Consider the following 14,776-nt stretch of genomic DNA (forward strand, 5'->3'; position numbering starts at 1 on the left):
GACCGAATCCTGAAGACGACCCAGTCTGAGCTCAGCAGCAAACTTGAAAATGAGCCAGACTGGAAGACCAAACATGACGATATGAAAAAATACATCGAAGACCTGAAGGAACGGAACACGACCACATCCGCAGAAATCCAGGTCCTCAAGGACAACCTGAAATTTCTGGGTGATCTCAAGGCCACTTCTGAGAACATGGAGGCAGAGAAAATTGTCCTGACTAAGGAAAATGAAACTCTGCAAAAACAACTTCAGGAGCTGCAACAAGAGCACTCCAAAGAAGCAGCTGTGGAGCAAAGACACAACTCGATCAAGTCTGAGATCGAAGCCCTGAGCCAAAGAAACACCGCTGTGCAGCTTGAGGTTCAGGAGCTCCGCAGCAGCCTCAAAGGAGAAGTAGCTCTGGCCAACGAGTATGACTTCCTGAAGGTGGAAAAGAGCTCCTTGAAACGCCAGAATAACGCCCTCCGCAAAGAACTCCAGAAGCTCCGGAAGACAGCTGTCAAAGAAAGAGCTCTGGAGGAAAAACGTAAGGCGATGATGGCAAAGCGGGACAAAAACATCACCAAACATGAGGCCCTACAGCAGGAATTCTCAGCTTGCTCAGCCCAGGGGTCAGTCGCCAGCTGCAGCAACTCTGTGCAGCCAGTCGCAAGCTGCAGCAGCGCTGTGGAGCCAGTTGCCAGTTACAGCAGCCCTGGGCAGCCAGTCGCTGCAGCCCCACGCAGGTCGGGTATACGCCTGAGAATTGCTCGATTCTTCGGGTTTCAGGACAGTCAAACTCATTAGTATGTGTCTTAATTTGTTAGGGTTTTCTCCGGGTGCTCCGGTTTCTCCCTAACAAACATTGTAAAATTGTATTATTTGTGTGTGTTTGATTGGGTTTTCTCCGGGTGCTCCGGTTTCTTCCTAACCAAACAAACATTGTAAAATTGTATTATTTGTGTGTGTTCGATCGGGTTTTCTCCGGGTGATCCGGTTAACTCCCGATCTCTTTTCATTCATTGAAAAATAAAAAAGTGTGATACTAAAAATTTCTCATCACCCATGGCTTTTAGAGACACTAACTGTAAAAAAAAAAAAAAAACCACTTAAATACATGAGTCTATTGGCATTTCTGTTAATGGAGTTTTAGCTTAGTTCATGAGAGTTTTTCTTACAGGGTAAGTAAGAAAAGTAATTAAGAGTATGAGTAATAACTATCAGTATGTAGAATATTAATCTGTGAATTACTTTTGGGCACTTGGAACACTTACATGTTGATTTTTTATGAGACCAAAGAAAAAGAAACATTTAAAGCAAGGAAAGAGGTTCATTTTTGTTATTTTAATTTCTTGACACATACAGCAGTGAATGTTTGACACTGCCGGCATTTGAATATGTACAACAAAACTATGTTTATAAAGAGTGATGCAGCAGGGGCAAATCTGATATTTTTCAAATCCTATATTTTTATAAGGATACTTAATTATGCATTTGTCCCTGTCCATTACAATGGATGAATAAACTAAAGGCAGAAACTCCTTAAAAATAATAAACGGTCAGCTGGTTAAGTCAATCATTAATTGTGTAAAGGTACAAAACAAAAGATATACAAGAAAAAAAATGCTAATAATAATTATTAATAATATTTTTTATTATATACTTTTTATATTTCACTTTTTAAAATCGCAAAGTGATTTGTAAATTTCAAAACTGCTAGATGATGAAACAAATAAAAACTGTTTAAAGGTTATGAAACATAGGAGAAAAGGAGATACAACTGAGAATAAATACATTAAACAATCAGTAATACACAACTTCAGAGAATGTCTTTGTATATATATATATATATATATATAGGAGTCATATTACCCCCAATGTTCAAAAATCCTCAAAATCTCAAATCAAACAAACTCCAGACTTCCACCTTGGAAACCGCTGTTTGTTTCTGCTATGACAACAAAAATCAATCGATTTAAATAACAACGTAGTCTGATAGAAGGCCTCTGTGAAGCTTGCTCCACTAGGGGTTGCAGCATTATACTGGTTGTAAATTACATCGCGATTTTGAAATTACAAAATTGGGGGAAAGCAACTGAATGGACAATCTCACCTTTATTTTAGTTATTTTTAAAAGAAAGACTATTTACACATAATTCCATTTTTTTAGAAATACTAGGAGTGGTGGATGGATCCGACAAACCCCAGACTTTCATGCTGGAGTGCAGTGTTTGCTTCTCGAATTAATGTATTTTTTTTTCCTATCTGTGGGATCAAACATTGGTTACTGATTGAGGATGTGTGAGCATATATTTCATTCTAGAGAGAAGGATTTATTAACTATTACTCAACCCTAAATATTTTTGCAGTTTATATGTTAAAATTTGCTTGTTTGAATCAAGTTTAGGCTTCATTCCCCTTTTGGTTCCACTTCCCCATGCAGTGGTTGAGTCCGATTAGGGTGGGGCCAGGAAGGTTGTGTAAAGCCACTTTTCAGTTGTTTCTCATCTCAGTTAATTTTTGTTAATTTTCATGGTACTTAAGTTCTTCTCTGTTTCAACAGTGATTTAGGTTAATAAAACCACTGGATCTTTTCTGCAAAGACTTCTGGCGCGTAAACCAGTCTTAAATGCAAAATCCATTTTACTTAATTACAGAAACAGCCACACACAAATCCCACATTTATGTAAAAGTTAATGTCTGTAATCCTACACTTACCATGTGCCACCTTCTCCTGATCCTAACCATCCGTGCCCAATTTTTCTAAATTCTAACTATCCCATTCAGCATGTACTTTTGTTGAGGTCCCAGCATTAGTTTCCATGTGCTTGTGCTGTCTGAATATAACAACTTGCAGTAAAAAGGTAATGTTTGGCTGTAAATGAACTACACTATGTTTGAATGACTTACTATTTCTACCACAGCAAAGCTGTAAAGTCATATTCGGCATGATGACATTTCTGGGGCACTCTGTAGAGGCCACTCTGTAGCCTAACTTTGACTTTTTACCTCTGGCAATAAATCTAAAATCCAGCTAACTTCTCGGTTGGCCTACAAAATAAAGCTCATCCCTAGACCATTTTTTTGCTGCTTCACAATTGCTCATTTTATTTAATTTCTTTTATTTATAAAAATAACACACGTTAATCAACGTTTCTGTAAATGTGCCAGTGTTAGCCATCAGGCTAATTTTCAACTGTAGTCCTTTGGCAAGATGTTTTGAAACCTATAAAATGATAAAATTCACATAACAACGGCAGCAGGACACCATAAAGACCACTCATAATCTATGCCGTCATGTTTCATTCAAGCTCTCTGTGTGCACAGTGTTGATATTCTGAATATACTGTACATCTTTTCATTGTCCTCATGCATGACAGTGTTTCTCAATGGGATTTCCATTTCCATCCTCTCTCCCAGACTGTCGGCAAGCCAAGCAATTTGTGGTGAGAATCTGCAAGTTTTAAATGCCACATCAGCTCTAAGACCAAATCCACCTCCTCCTTGGTGCCACAGTACACCCAAGCCACCACCCGGCGCTCCTCCTAACAAGACCTCTTCATCAGTGAAACTCATTAATAGTTCTGCACTGTCTAGTACTCATGGGCAGCACAGAAGTGCATCCACTGGACCTAGGAAAACACAAACACCTTTCTGCAACAGGATTGCCACTCCTGTGCATGTGAACAGCCACTTCACCATTTCACTCTCACAGTCTTGCAGTGACCCAATGATAGTTACAACTGTACATGACCACAGTCATTCTCCAGAGCAAGATGGTAGTGGTCTCCACCACAGGACCCTGACTTCTAGTCCTACTTTTGAAATGAAATCTCAGAGAAACTCTCCCATTCACAACACCCTCCTGTCATCCCATCGCTTTATTCACAGCCTGAGCAGAAATTGTGATTTGTCACCACAAACAGAAAGAAAACCCCCTCACTGTGGTGCAGGCAGTTACAATAGTACTGAGCATTCTGAGTCAACGACGGGGAAATCAAAGACACAAAATGGGCAACAGAATAGCACCTGCGAAGGTAGTTTAGTATCAACAACAGCACAGACAGATAATGACAGGCGGAAGAGTTCTTCTGAGAGTTTTTATTCTCCAGTTGGCTTTAGGAAGAGCAACAATGGAACCGACAGAACTGGTCATCTTGAAAAGGAGCAGCAAAGCCATCCAGCGTCATTACGGACTCAAGGACAATTATTTACTTCCCCCAAAAGACCACTTGAGAGCACCACAAGTCAGCTGAAAGGTGTCCAAGAGACAAAGACAGAGCTGGAGTTTATTAACAGGTTTTACCAACCAGTCCCTCCTGCAAGGGTGTCAACATGAGGTCGGCCTCTGACCAGACACAAGTTAGTCTGATAGGTCTGTTGAAGTAAAAATGTAAGGAAGGTTAACTAAATTATTGAACATACTGTGTCCTCTGGAGATGTCTTCCTTTTTACATAGTGACAAAACATCACAGAATCACTATTATATTTTGGAACATGATTAGTGCATACATTTTTTTCCCTCTGGATTAATTTCACAGCAGTGTGATCCATGCAGGTTTGTCTTTTTCATGTTCAAGCTAACAGCCCTGCTTTCATTGAAAAAACACAACTAACACTCTACAAACCACAAAGTAGATGCGTAATAATAACTAAGATGTGTTTTAACTGAACACTTGGAAATGACCGTATAGCTCTCTGTGGTTCTCATAGGTATAAATAATAACATAAATCATGTTTTGATGCAATTCAGCTGCTTTAGTTGAGTTAATGATATAACACCTGTGCTTTTCTACTATGACAATTCTGCTTTTAAACTAGAATTCCCACCTTGTTGCTGTTTGCTCTGCATACCAGTCAAGTTTTACTTACACTTTACAGCAGAGTCCAGTCCAGCAGAGGCTTGGTGTTTTTCCTAGGACTCGTTTTCTGCTCTATTAAGGCTGGAAAGTTGTGATGTCACTGTAACATCACTGTGATGTCACTGTGATGTCACTGTAACATCACTGTGATGTCACTGTGACATCACTGTGACATCACAGTGATGTTACAGTGACATCAACATTCTAAAGCAAGTGTAACAAAGACACATTCTAGAACACTGTGATGTCACGTAACACTGTGCTTTGTTAGGTCACCAACATTGCATATAAAACCTTACCTTACTGACACACACAGACACAGTCTCACTCACCTGTTCGCTGCCTTACTGGAGACACATCTTCTCACCAACAGTGTTAATTTCACTGCGCTGCATTCTTTACCATCACATCCCCACTGACAATACAGCTTGTTACTGTATTTCTGTGGAAAAACATAGAAGTAGTTTCAACTTTCCAGCCTTAATAGAACAGAAAATGAGTCGTAGGAAAGACCAAGCCTCTGCTGGAGTCCACTGAGGAGAGCATCGATATGGAACTCCACCAGGAGCAGGCAGAGGGGGGCGATGACTTCAACGCCATGACTGTGAACCTGCGGGCCGTCACTCAACAGCTTACGACCCTGCACCAGGAAATTCATACCATCAAAAGACAGCTGAAGAACTGTGAAGTGTCAGAGGAGACGTTTGAAGAAATCCAAGCAGATGAAAAATCTGCAAGGAAGCTCTGCGTCTCCCTGCAAAAACAGGTCAGGATGCTCACTGAAAAGGTGCACCAGCAGAACACCATCTACAATAATTACAAGAGCATCCAGGAGTCGAATGAAGCGCTGGACCTTCGTCGTGCGACTCTTGCACAAACTGTTCAGGATCTCCAGACAAAGCTGACCCCCTTTGACAATCTGCGTGAAGAATACGAGGCCGAAAAGAAAAAGAGTAAGGCAAAAAAGACAGATCTTCAGCAGCTTGAGAAGGAAAAGGTTGCCCTGGAGCAAAAACTTGAGGGCATCAAGAAAACATCCGAGGAGCTGAGGACCTATCAGGACGAATGCAAGACAGCACAGGACAAAATTGATGTTTTAAAACAACAAAATGTCAATTTGAATCAGGAAATCCGGGATGCCACCACAGAGCTCCAGATGAGAGAGGATTGTAAGAACAAACTCAGCCAACTGGAAGCTGAGTTGCCAGTCCTGCTGGAAGAAGACCGAATCCTGAAGACGACCCAGTCTGAGCTCAGCAGCAAACTTGAAAATGAGCCAGACTGGAAGACCAAACATGACGATATGAAAAAATACATCGAAGACCTGAAGGAACGGAACACGACCACATCCGCAGAAATCCAGGTCCTCAAGGACAACCTGAAATTTCTGGGTGATCTCAAGGCCACTTCTGAGAACATGGAGGCAGAGAAAATTGTCCTGACTAAGGAAAATGAAACTCTGCAAAAACAACTTCAGGAGCTGCAACAAGAGCACTCCAAAGAAGCAGCTGTGGAGCAAAGACACAACTCGATCAAGTCTGAGATCGAAGCCCTGAGCCAAAGAAACACCGCTGTGCAGCTTGAGGTTCAGGAGCTCCGCAGCAGCCTCAAAGGAGAAGTAGCTCTGGCCAACGAGTATGACTTCCTGAAGGTGGAAAAGAGCTCCTTGAAACGCCAGAATAACGCCCTCCGCAAAGAACTCCAGAAGCTCCGGAAGACAGCTGTCAAAGAAAGAGCTCTGGAGGAAAAACGTAAGGCGATGATGGCAAAGCGGGACAAAAACATCACCAAACATGAGGCCCTACAGCAGGAATTCTCTGCTTGCTCGGCCCAGGGGTCAGTCGCCAGCTGCAGCAACTCTGTGCAGCCAGTCGCAAGCTGCAGCAGCGCTGTGGAGCCAGTTGCCAGTTGCAGCAGTGCAGTGCAGCCAGTTGCCAGTTGCAGCAGCCCTGGGCAGCCAGTCGCTGCAGCCCCACGCAGGTCGGGTATACGCCTGAGAATTGCTCGATTCTTCGGGTTTCAGGACAGTCAAACTCATTAGTATGTGTCTTAATTTGTTAGGGTTTTCTCCGGGTGCTCCGGTTTCTCCCTAACAAACATTGTAAAATTGTATTATTTGTGTGTGTTTGATTGGGTTTTCTCCGGGTGCTCCGGTTTCTTCCTAACCAAACAAACATTGTAAAATTGTGTTATTTAGTGTGTTCGATCGGGTTTTCTCCGGGTGATCCGGTTAACTCCCGATCTCTTTTCATTCATTAAAAAATAAAAAAGTGTGATACTAAAAATTTCTCATCACCCATGGCTTTAAGAGACACTAACTGTAAAAAAAACAAAAAACACTTAAATACACGAGTCTATTGGCATTTCTGTTAATGGAGTTTTAGCATAGTTCATGAGAGTTTTTCTTACAGGGTAAGTAAGAAAAGTAATTAAGAGTATGAGTAATAACTATCAGTATGTAGAATATTAATCTGTGAATTACTTTTGGGCACTTGGAACACTTACATGTTGATTTTTTATGAGACCAAAGAAAAAGAAGCATTTAAAGCAAGGAAAGAGGTTCATTTTTGTTATTTTAATTTCTTGACACATACAGCAGTGAATGTTTGACACTGCCAGCATTTGAATATGTACAACAAAACTATGTTTATAAAGAGTGATGCAGCAGGGGCAAATCTGATATTTCTCAAATCCTATATTTTTATAAGGATACTTAATTATGCATTTGTCCCTGTCCATTACAATGGATGAATAAACTAAATGCAGAAACTCCTTAAAAATAATAAACGGTCAGCTGGTTAAGTCAATCATTAATTGTGTAAAGGTACAAAACAAAAGATATACAAGAAAAAAAATGCTAATAATAATTATTAATAATATTTTTTATTATATACTTTTTATATTTCACTTTTTAAAATCGCAAAGTGATTTGTAAATTTCAAAACTGCTAGATGATGAAACAAATAAAAACTGTTTAAAGGTTATGAAACATAGGAGAAAAGGAGATACAACTGAGAATAAATACATTAAACAATCGGTAATACACAACTTAAGAGAATGTCTTTGTATATATATATAGGTGTTAAGCAGCAAGTGACAGATTGAATTAAATTAAGGCCACAAACCCTGTGAAAGCACTCTTATAAATTGATGAAGTCATATTACCCCCAATGTTCAAAAATCCTCAAAATCTCAAATCAAACAAACTCCAGACTTCCACCTTGGAAACCGCTGTTTGTTTCTGCTATGACAACAAAAATCAATTGATTTAAATAACAACGTAGTCTGATAGAAGGCCTATGTGAAGCTTGCTCCACTAGGGGTTGCAGCATTATACTGGTTGTAAATTACATCGCGATTTTGAAATTACAAAATTGGGGGAAAGCAACTGAATGGACAATCTCACCTTTATTTTAGTTATTTTTAAAAGAAAGACTTTTTACACATAATTCCATTTTTTTAGAAATACTAGGAGTGGTGGATGGATCCAACAAACCCCAGACTTTCATGCTGGAGTGCAGTGTTTGCTTCTCGAATTAATGTATTTTTTTTCCTATCTGTGGGATCAAACATTGGTTACTGATTGAGGATGTGTGAGCATATATTTCATTCTAGAGAGAAGGATTTATTAACTTTTACTCAACCCTAAATATTTTTGCAGTTTATATGTTAAAATTTGCTTGTTTGAATCAAGTTTAGGCTTCATTCCCCTTTTGGTTCCACTTCCCCCATGCAGTGGTTGAGTCCGATTAGGGTGGGGCCAGGAAAGGTTGTGTAAAGCCACTTTTCAGTTGTTTCTCATCTCAGTTAATTTTTGTTAATTTTCATGGTACTTAAGTTCTTCTCTGTTTCAACAGTGATTTTGGTTAATAAAACCACTGGATTTTTTCTGCAAAGACTTCTGGTGCGTACACCAGTCTTAAATGCAAAATCCATTTTACTTAATTACAGAAACAGCCACACACAAATCCCACATTTATGTAGAATTAATGTCTGTAATCCTACACTTACCATGTGCCACCTTCTCCTGATCCTAACCATCCGTGCCCAATTTTTCTAAATTCTAACTATCCCATTCAGCATGTACTTTTGTTGAGGTCCCAGCATTAGTTTCCATGTGCTTGTGCTGTCTGAATATAACAACTTGCAGTAAAAAGGTAATGTTTGGCTGTAAATGAACTACACTATGTTTGAATGACTTACTATCTCTACCACAGCAAAGCTGTAAAGTCATATTCGGCATGATCACATTTCTGGGGCACTCTGTAGAGGCCACTCTGTAACCTAACTTTGACTTTTTACCTCTGGCAATAAATCTAAAATCCAGCTAACTTCTCGGTTGGCCTACAAAATAAAGCTCATCCCTAAACCATTTTTTTGCTGCTTCACAATTGCTCATTTTATTTAATTTCTTTTATTTATAAAAATAACACACGTTAATCAACGTTTCTGTAAATGTGCCAGTGTTAGCCATCAGGCTAATTTTCAACTGTAGTCCTTTGGCAAGATGTTTTGAAACCTATAAAATGATAAAATTCACATAACAACGGCAGCAGGACACCGTAAAGACCACTCATAATCTGTGCCCTCATGTTTCATTCAAGCTCTCTGTGTGCACAGTGTTGATATTCTGAATATACTGTACATCTTTTCATTGTCCTCATGCATGACAGTGTTTCTCAATGGGATTTCCATTTCCATCCTCTCTCCCAGACTGTCGGCAAGTCAAGCAATTTGTGGTGAGAATCTGCAAGCTTTAAATGCCACATCAGCTCTAAGACCAAATCCACCTCCTCCTCGGTGCCACAGTACACCCAAGCCACCACCCGGCGCTCCTCCTAACAAGACCTCTTCATCAGTGAAACTCATTAATAGTTCTGCACTGTCTAATACTCATGGGCAGCACAGAAGCGCATCCACTGGACCTAGGAAAACACAAACACCTTTCTGCAACAGGATTGCCACTCCTGTGCATGTGAACAGCCACTTCACTATTTCACTCTCACAGTTTTGCAGTGACCCAATGATAGTTACAACTGTACATGACCACAGTCATTCTCCAGAGCAAGATGGTAGTGGTCTCCACCACAGGACCCTGACTTCTAGTCCTACTTTTGAAATAAAATCTCAGAGAAACTCTCCCATTCAGGACACCCACCTGTCATCCCATCGCTGTATTCACAGCCTGAGCAGAAATTGTGATTTGTCACCACAAACAGAAAGAAAACCCCCTCACTGTGGTGCAGGCAGTTACAATAGTACTGAGCATTCTGTGTCAACGACGGGGAAATCAAAGACACAAAATGGGCAACAGAATAGCACCTGCGAAGGTAGTTTAGTATCAACAACAGCACAGACAGATAATGCAGATAATGACAGGCGGAAGAGTTCTTCTGAGAGTTTTTATTCTCCGGTTGGCTTTAGGAAGAGCAACAATGGAACCGACAGAACTGGTCATCTTGAAAAGGAGCAGCAAAGCCATCCAGCGTCATTACGGACTCAAGGACAATTATTTACTTCCCCCAAAAGACCACTTGAGAGCACCACAAGTCAGCCGAAAGGTGTCCAAGAGACAAAGACAGAGCTGGAGTTTATTAACAGGTTTTACCAACCAGTCCCTCCTGCAAGGGTGTCAACATGAGGTCGGCCTCTGACCAGACATAAGTTAGTCTGATAGGTCTGTTGAAGTAAAAATGTAAGGAAGGTTAACTAAATTATTGAACATACTGTGTCCTCTGGAGATGTCTTCCTTTTTACATAGTGACAAAACATCACAGAATCACTATTATATTTTGGAACATGATTAGTGCATACATTTTTTTCCCTCTGGATTAATTTCACAGCAGTGTGATCCATGCAGGTTTGTCTTCTTCATGTTCAAGCTAACAGCCCTGCTTTCATTGAAAAAACACAACTAACACTCTACAAACCACAAAGTAGATGCGTAATAATAACTAAGATGTGTTTTAACTGAACACTTGGAAATGACCGTATAGCTCTCTGTGGTTCTCAAAGGTATAAATAATAACATAAATCATGTTTTGATGCAATTCAGCTGCTTTGGTTGAGTTAATGATATAACACCTGTGCTTTTCTACTATGACAATTCTGCTTTTAAACTAGAATTCCCACCTTGTTGCTGTTTGCTCTGCATACCAGTCAAGTTTTACTTACACTTTACAGCAGAGTCCAGTCCAGCAGAGGCTTGGTGTTTTTCCTAGGACTCGTTTTCTGCTCTATTAAGGCTGGAAAGTTGTGATGTCACTGTAACATCACTGTGATGTCACTGTGATGTCACTGTAACATCACTGTGATGTCACTGTGACGTCACTGTGACATCACAGTGATGTTACAGTGACATCAACATTCTAAAGCAAGTGTAACAAAGACACATTCTAGAACACTGTGATGTCACATAACACTATGCTTTGTTAGGTCACCAACATTGCATATAAAACCTTACCTTACTGACACACACAGACACAGTCTCACTCACCTGTTCGCTGCCTTACTGGAGACACATCTTCTCACCAACAGTGTTAATTTCACTGCGCTGCATTCTTTACCATCACATCCCCACTGACAATACAGCTTGTTACTGTATTTCTGTGGAAAAACATAGAAGTAGTTTCAACTTTCCAGCCTTAATAGAACAGAAAATGAGTCGTAGGAAAAAGACCAAGCCTCTGCTGGAGTCCACTGAGGAGAGCATCGATATGGAACTCCACCAGGAGCAGGCAGAGGGGGGCGATGACTTCAACGCCATGACTGTGAACCTGCGGGCCGTCACTCAACAGCTTACGACCCTGCACCAGGAAATTCATACCATCAAAAGACAGCTGAAGAACTGTGAAGTGTCAGAGGAGACGTATGAAGAAATCCAAGCAGATGAAAAATCTGCAAGGAAGCTCTGCGTCTCCCTGCAAAAACAGGTCAGGATGCTCACTGAAAAGGTGCACCAGCAGAACACCATCTACAATAATTACAAGAGCATCCAGGAGTCGAATGAAGCGCTGGACCTTCGTCGTGCGACTCTTGCACAAACTGTTCAGGATCTCCAGACAAAGCTGACCCCCTTTGACAATCTGCGTGAAGAATACGAGGCCGAAAAGAAAAAGAGTAAGGCAAAAAAGACAGATCTTCAGCAGCTTGAGAAGGAAAAGGTTGCCCTGGAGCAAAAACTTGAGGGCATCAAGAAAACATCTGAGGAGCTGAGGACCTATCAGGACGAATGCAAGACAGCACAGGACAAAATTGATGTTTTAAAACAACAAAATGTCAATTTGAATCAGGAAATCCGGGATGCCACCACAGAGCTCCAGATGAGAGAGGATTGTAAGAGCAAACTCAGCCAACTGGAAGCTGAGTTGCCAGTCCTGCTGGAAGAAGACCGAATCCTGAAGACGACCCAGTCTGAGCTCAGCAGCAAACTTGAAAATGAGCCAGACTGGAAGACCAAACATGACGATATGAAAAAATACATCGAAGACCTGAAGGAACGGAACACGACCACATCCGCAGAAATCCAGGTCCTCAAGGACAACCTGAAATTTCTGGGTGATCTCAAGGCCACTTCTGAGAACATGGAGGCAGAGAAAATTGTCCTGACTAAGGAAAATGAAACTCTGCAAAAACAACTTCAGGAGCTGCAGCAAGAGCACTCCAAAGAAGCAGCTGTGGAGCAAAGACACAACTCGATCAAGTCTGAGATCGAAGCCCTGAGCCAAAGAAACACCGCTGTGCAGCTTGAGGTTCAGGAGCTCCGCAGCAGCCTCAAAGGAGAAGTAGCTCTGGCCAACGAGTATGACTTCCTGAAGGTGGAAAAGAGCTCCTTGAAACGCCAGAATAACGCCCTCCGCAAAGAACTCCAGAAGCTCCGGAAGACAGCTGTCAAAGAAAGAGCTCTGGAGGAAAAACGTAAGGCGATGATGGCAAAGCGGGACAAAAACATCACCAAACATGAGGCCCTACAGCAGGAATTCTCTGCTTGCTCGGCCCAGGGGTCAGTCGCCAGCTGCAGCAACTCTGTGCAGCCAGTTGCAAGCTGCAGCAGCGCTGTGGAGCCAGTTGCCAGTTGCAGCAGTGCAGTGCAGCCAGTTGCCAGTTGCAGCAGCCCTGGGCAGCCAGTCGCTGCAGCCCCACGCAGGTCGGGTATACGCCTGAGAATTGCTCGATTCTTAGGGTTTCAGGACAGTCAAACTCATTAGTATGTGTCTTAATTTGTTAGGGTTTTCTCCGGGTGCTCCGGTTTCTCCCTAACAAACATTGTAAAATTGTATTATTTGTGTGTGTTTGATTGGGTTTTCTCCGGGTGCTCCGGTTTCTTCCTAACCAAACAAACATTGTAAAATTGTGTTATTTGTGTGTGTTCGATCGGGTTTTCTCCGGGTGATCCGGTTAACTCCCGATCTCTTTTCATTCATTAAAAAATAAAAAAGTGTGATACTAAAAATTTCTCATCACCCATGGCTTTTAGAGACACTAACTGTAAAAAAAACAAAAAAAAACACTTAAATACACGAGTCTATTGGCATTTCTGTTAATGGAGTTTTAACTTAGTTCATAAGAGTTTTTCTTACAGGGTAAGTAAGAAAAGTAATTAAGAGTATGAGTAATAACTATCAGTATGTAGAATATTAATCTGTGAATTACTTTTGGGCACTTGGAACACTTACATGTTGATTTTTTATGAGACCAAAGAAAAAGAAACATTTAAAGCAAGGAAAGAGGTTCATTTTTGAACCTTTCATACCAGTCAAGTTTTACTTACACTTTACAATCATATCTGTTCAAACATGGATGCGTTTACACACATCTCTCCCCCAGCAGCACAGAAGGTATAAACAATCAGCAGTTTTTAGGTGGACACCCAGGATAGTGTCCTCAATTTAGTATCTGACCAAATGTCTCCCCCTCTGTTCCTCAGTTATGACGTTGAGTAATGACCAAAGAAGTGTTTTTGCAGAACATTATGAAATCAAAGTGAAGTTTACCTATGACCTTTTGGATATAATATTAGTACTTCATCATTTTACCCTATTAGACGGTTTTGTGAGATCACAGTGATCTTGACCTCTTACCAACAAAATTCTAATTGGTTGAGTCCAAGTGAATGTTTGTGTAAAATTTAAAAAAAATTCCTCAAGCTGTTCTTGACATATCACATTCATGGACAGAAAGACAACCCAAAAAACACAATGCCAGCACTGAGGCATAAAAAGGCCTACATTACTGAAATAGTGGTATGACATGGAAGTAATACTAAATGTTACCATGGAGTTAATTACATGAAATTGAGAAGGATAAAGTAAAGTATCATTAGGATATTAAAAAAACAAACACCATTTGGTGTCCTTTATGAAAGAGCTACACCTTCAGCATTTTCACCTCTTCAACAACATGGTTACCTGGTGCTACACTGGAAGCCAGATGACGTCACCAGCACTAATAAAAGTCAGGGGGGAGTTTGTCCTGATGGTAATCTATCAGTGTGTGTACACCTAAGTCTAATCAGTCAGAGTAACACTTGTGTAATTGAACTGTAAGGGCTTAATTGACAGGAGTTTAGGTTTCTATTTATTTAATCTATATGATAAAACTGGAAAACGGTATTTTTCTGCATGGCCTTATTTGTTTAATCATCTGTCAGAAGTCTGAGGATTTATTTGTTCTGCAAAGGGACACAAAAATATACTGGCTGTATTGAAGCACCAAATCCTACGACGGAGGATTAGGGCCACATTAAGGAAAAAATATATATATATATTTACGAGATTAAAGTCATTAGTTACGAGAAAAAACTCATTATTAACGAGAAAAAAAGTCATTATCAATGACAAAAAAGTCATTATTTACGAGATTAAACTCATTATTAACGAGAAAAAAGTCATTATTTACGAGAAAAAACTCATTATTAACGAGAAAAAAGTCAT

At 40.5% G+C, this 14,776-nt stretch overlaps 1 protein-coding gene across 2 annotated transcripts in view; it reads left to right on the forward strand.

Annotated features, from left to right (window-relative positions):
• ccdc24 (coiled-coil domain containing 24) overlaps positions 1-11,042 on the forward strand; it is a 39,558-nt gene extending 28,516 nt beyond the window's left edge. Inside the window, exon 9 of one of the 2 annotated variants that reach the window (XM_088085781.1) lies at positions 9,558-11,042. In XM_088085781.1, the coding sequence (XP_087941907.1) occupies positions 9,558-10,485 (928 nt within the window). In that variant the 3' untranslated portion in view covers positions 10,486-11,042. Of the gene's footprint in view, positions 1-3,402; positions 4,943-9,557 lie in introns of those variants that run through there. The other variant, XM_042498494.2, reaches the window with a different exon arrangement.
• Positions 11,043-14,776: the final 3,734 nt, after the last annotated feature.

This window comes from Plectropomus leopardus, chromosome 12 (genome assembly GCF_026936395.1).
Source record: "Plectropomus leopardus strain MGB_pleo_1.0 chromosome 12, ASM2693639v1, whole genome shotgun sequence".
NCBI classification, from domain to species: domain Eukaryota; kingdom Metazoa; phylum Chordata; class Actinopteri; order Perciformes; family Serranidae; genus Plectropomus; species Plectropomus leopardus.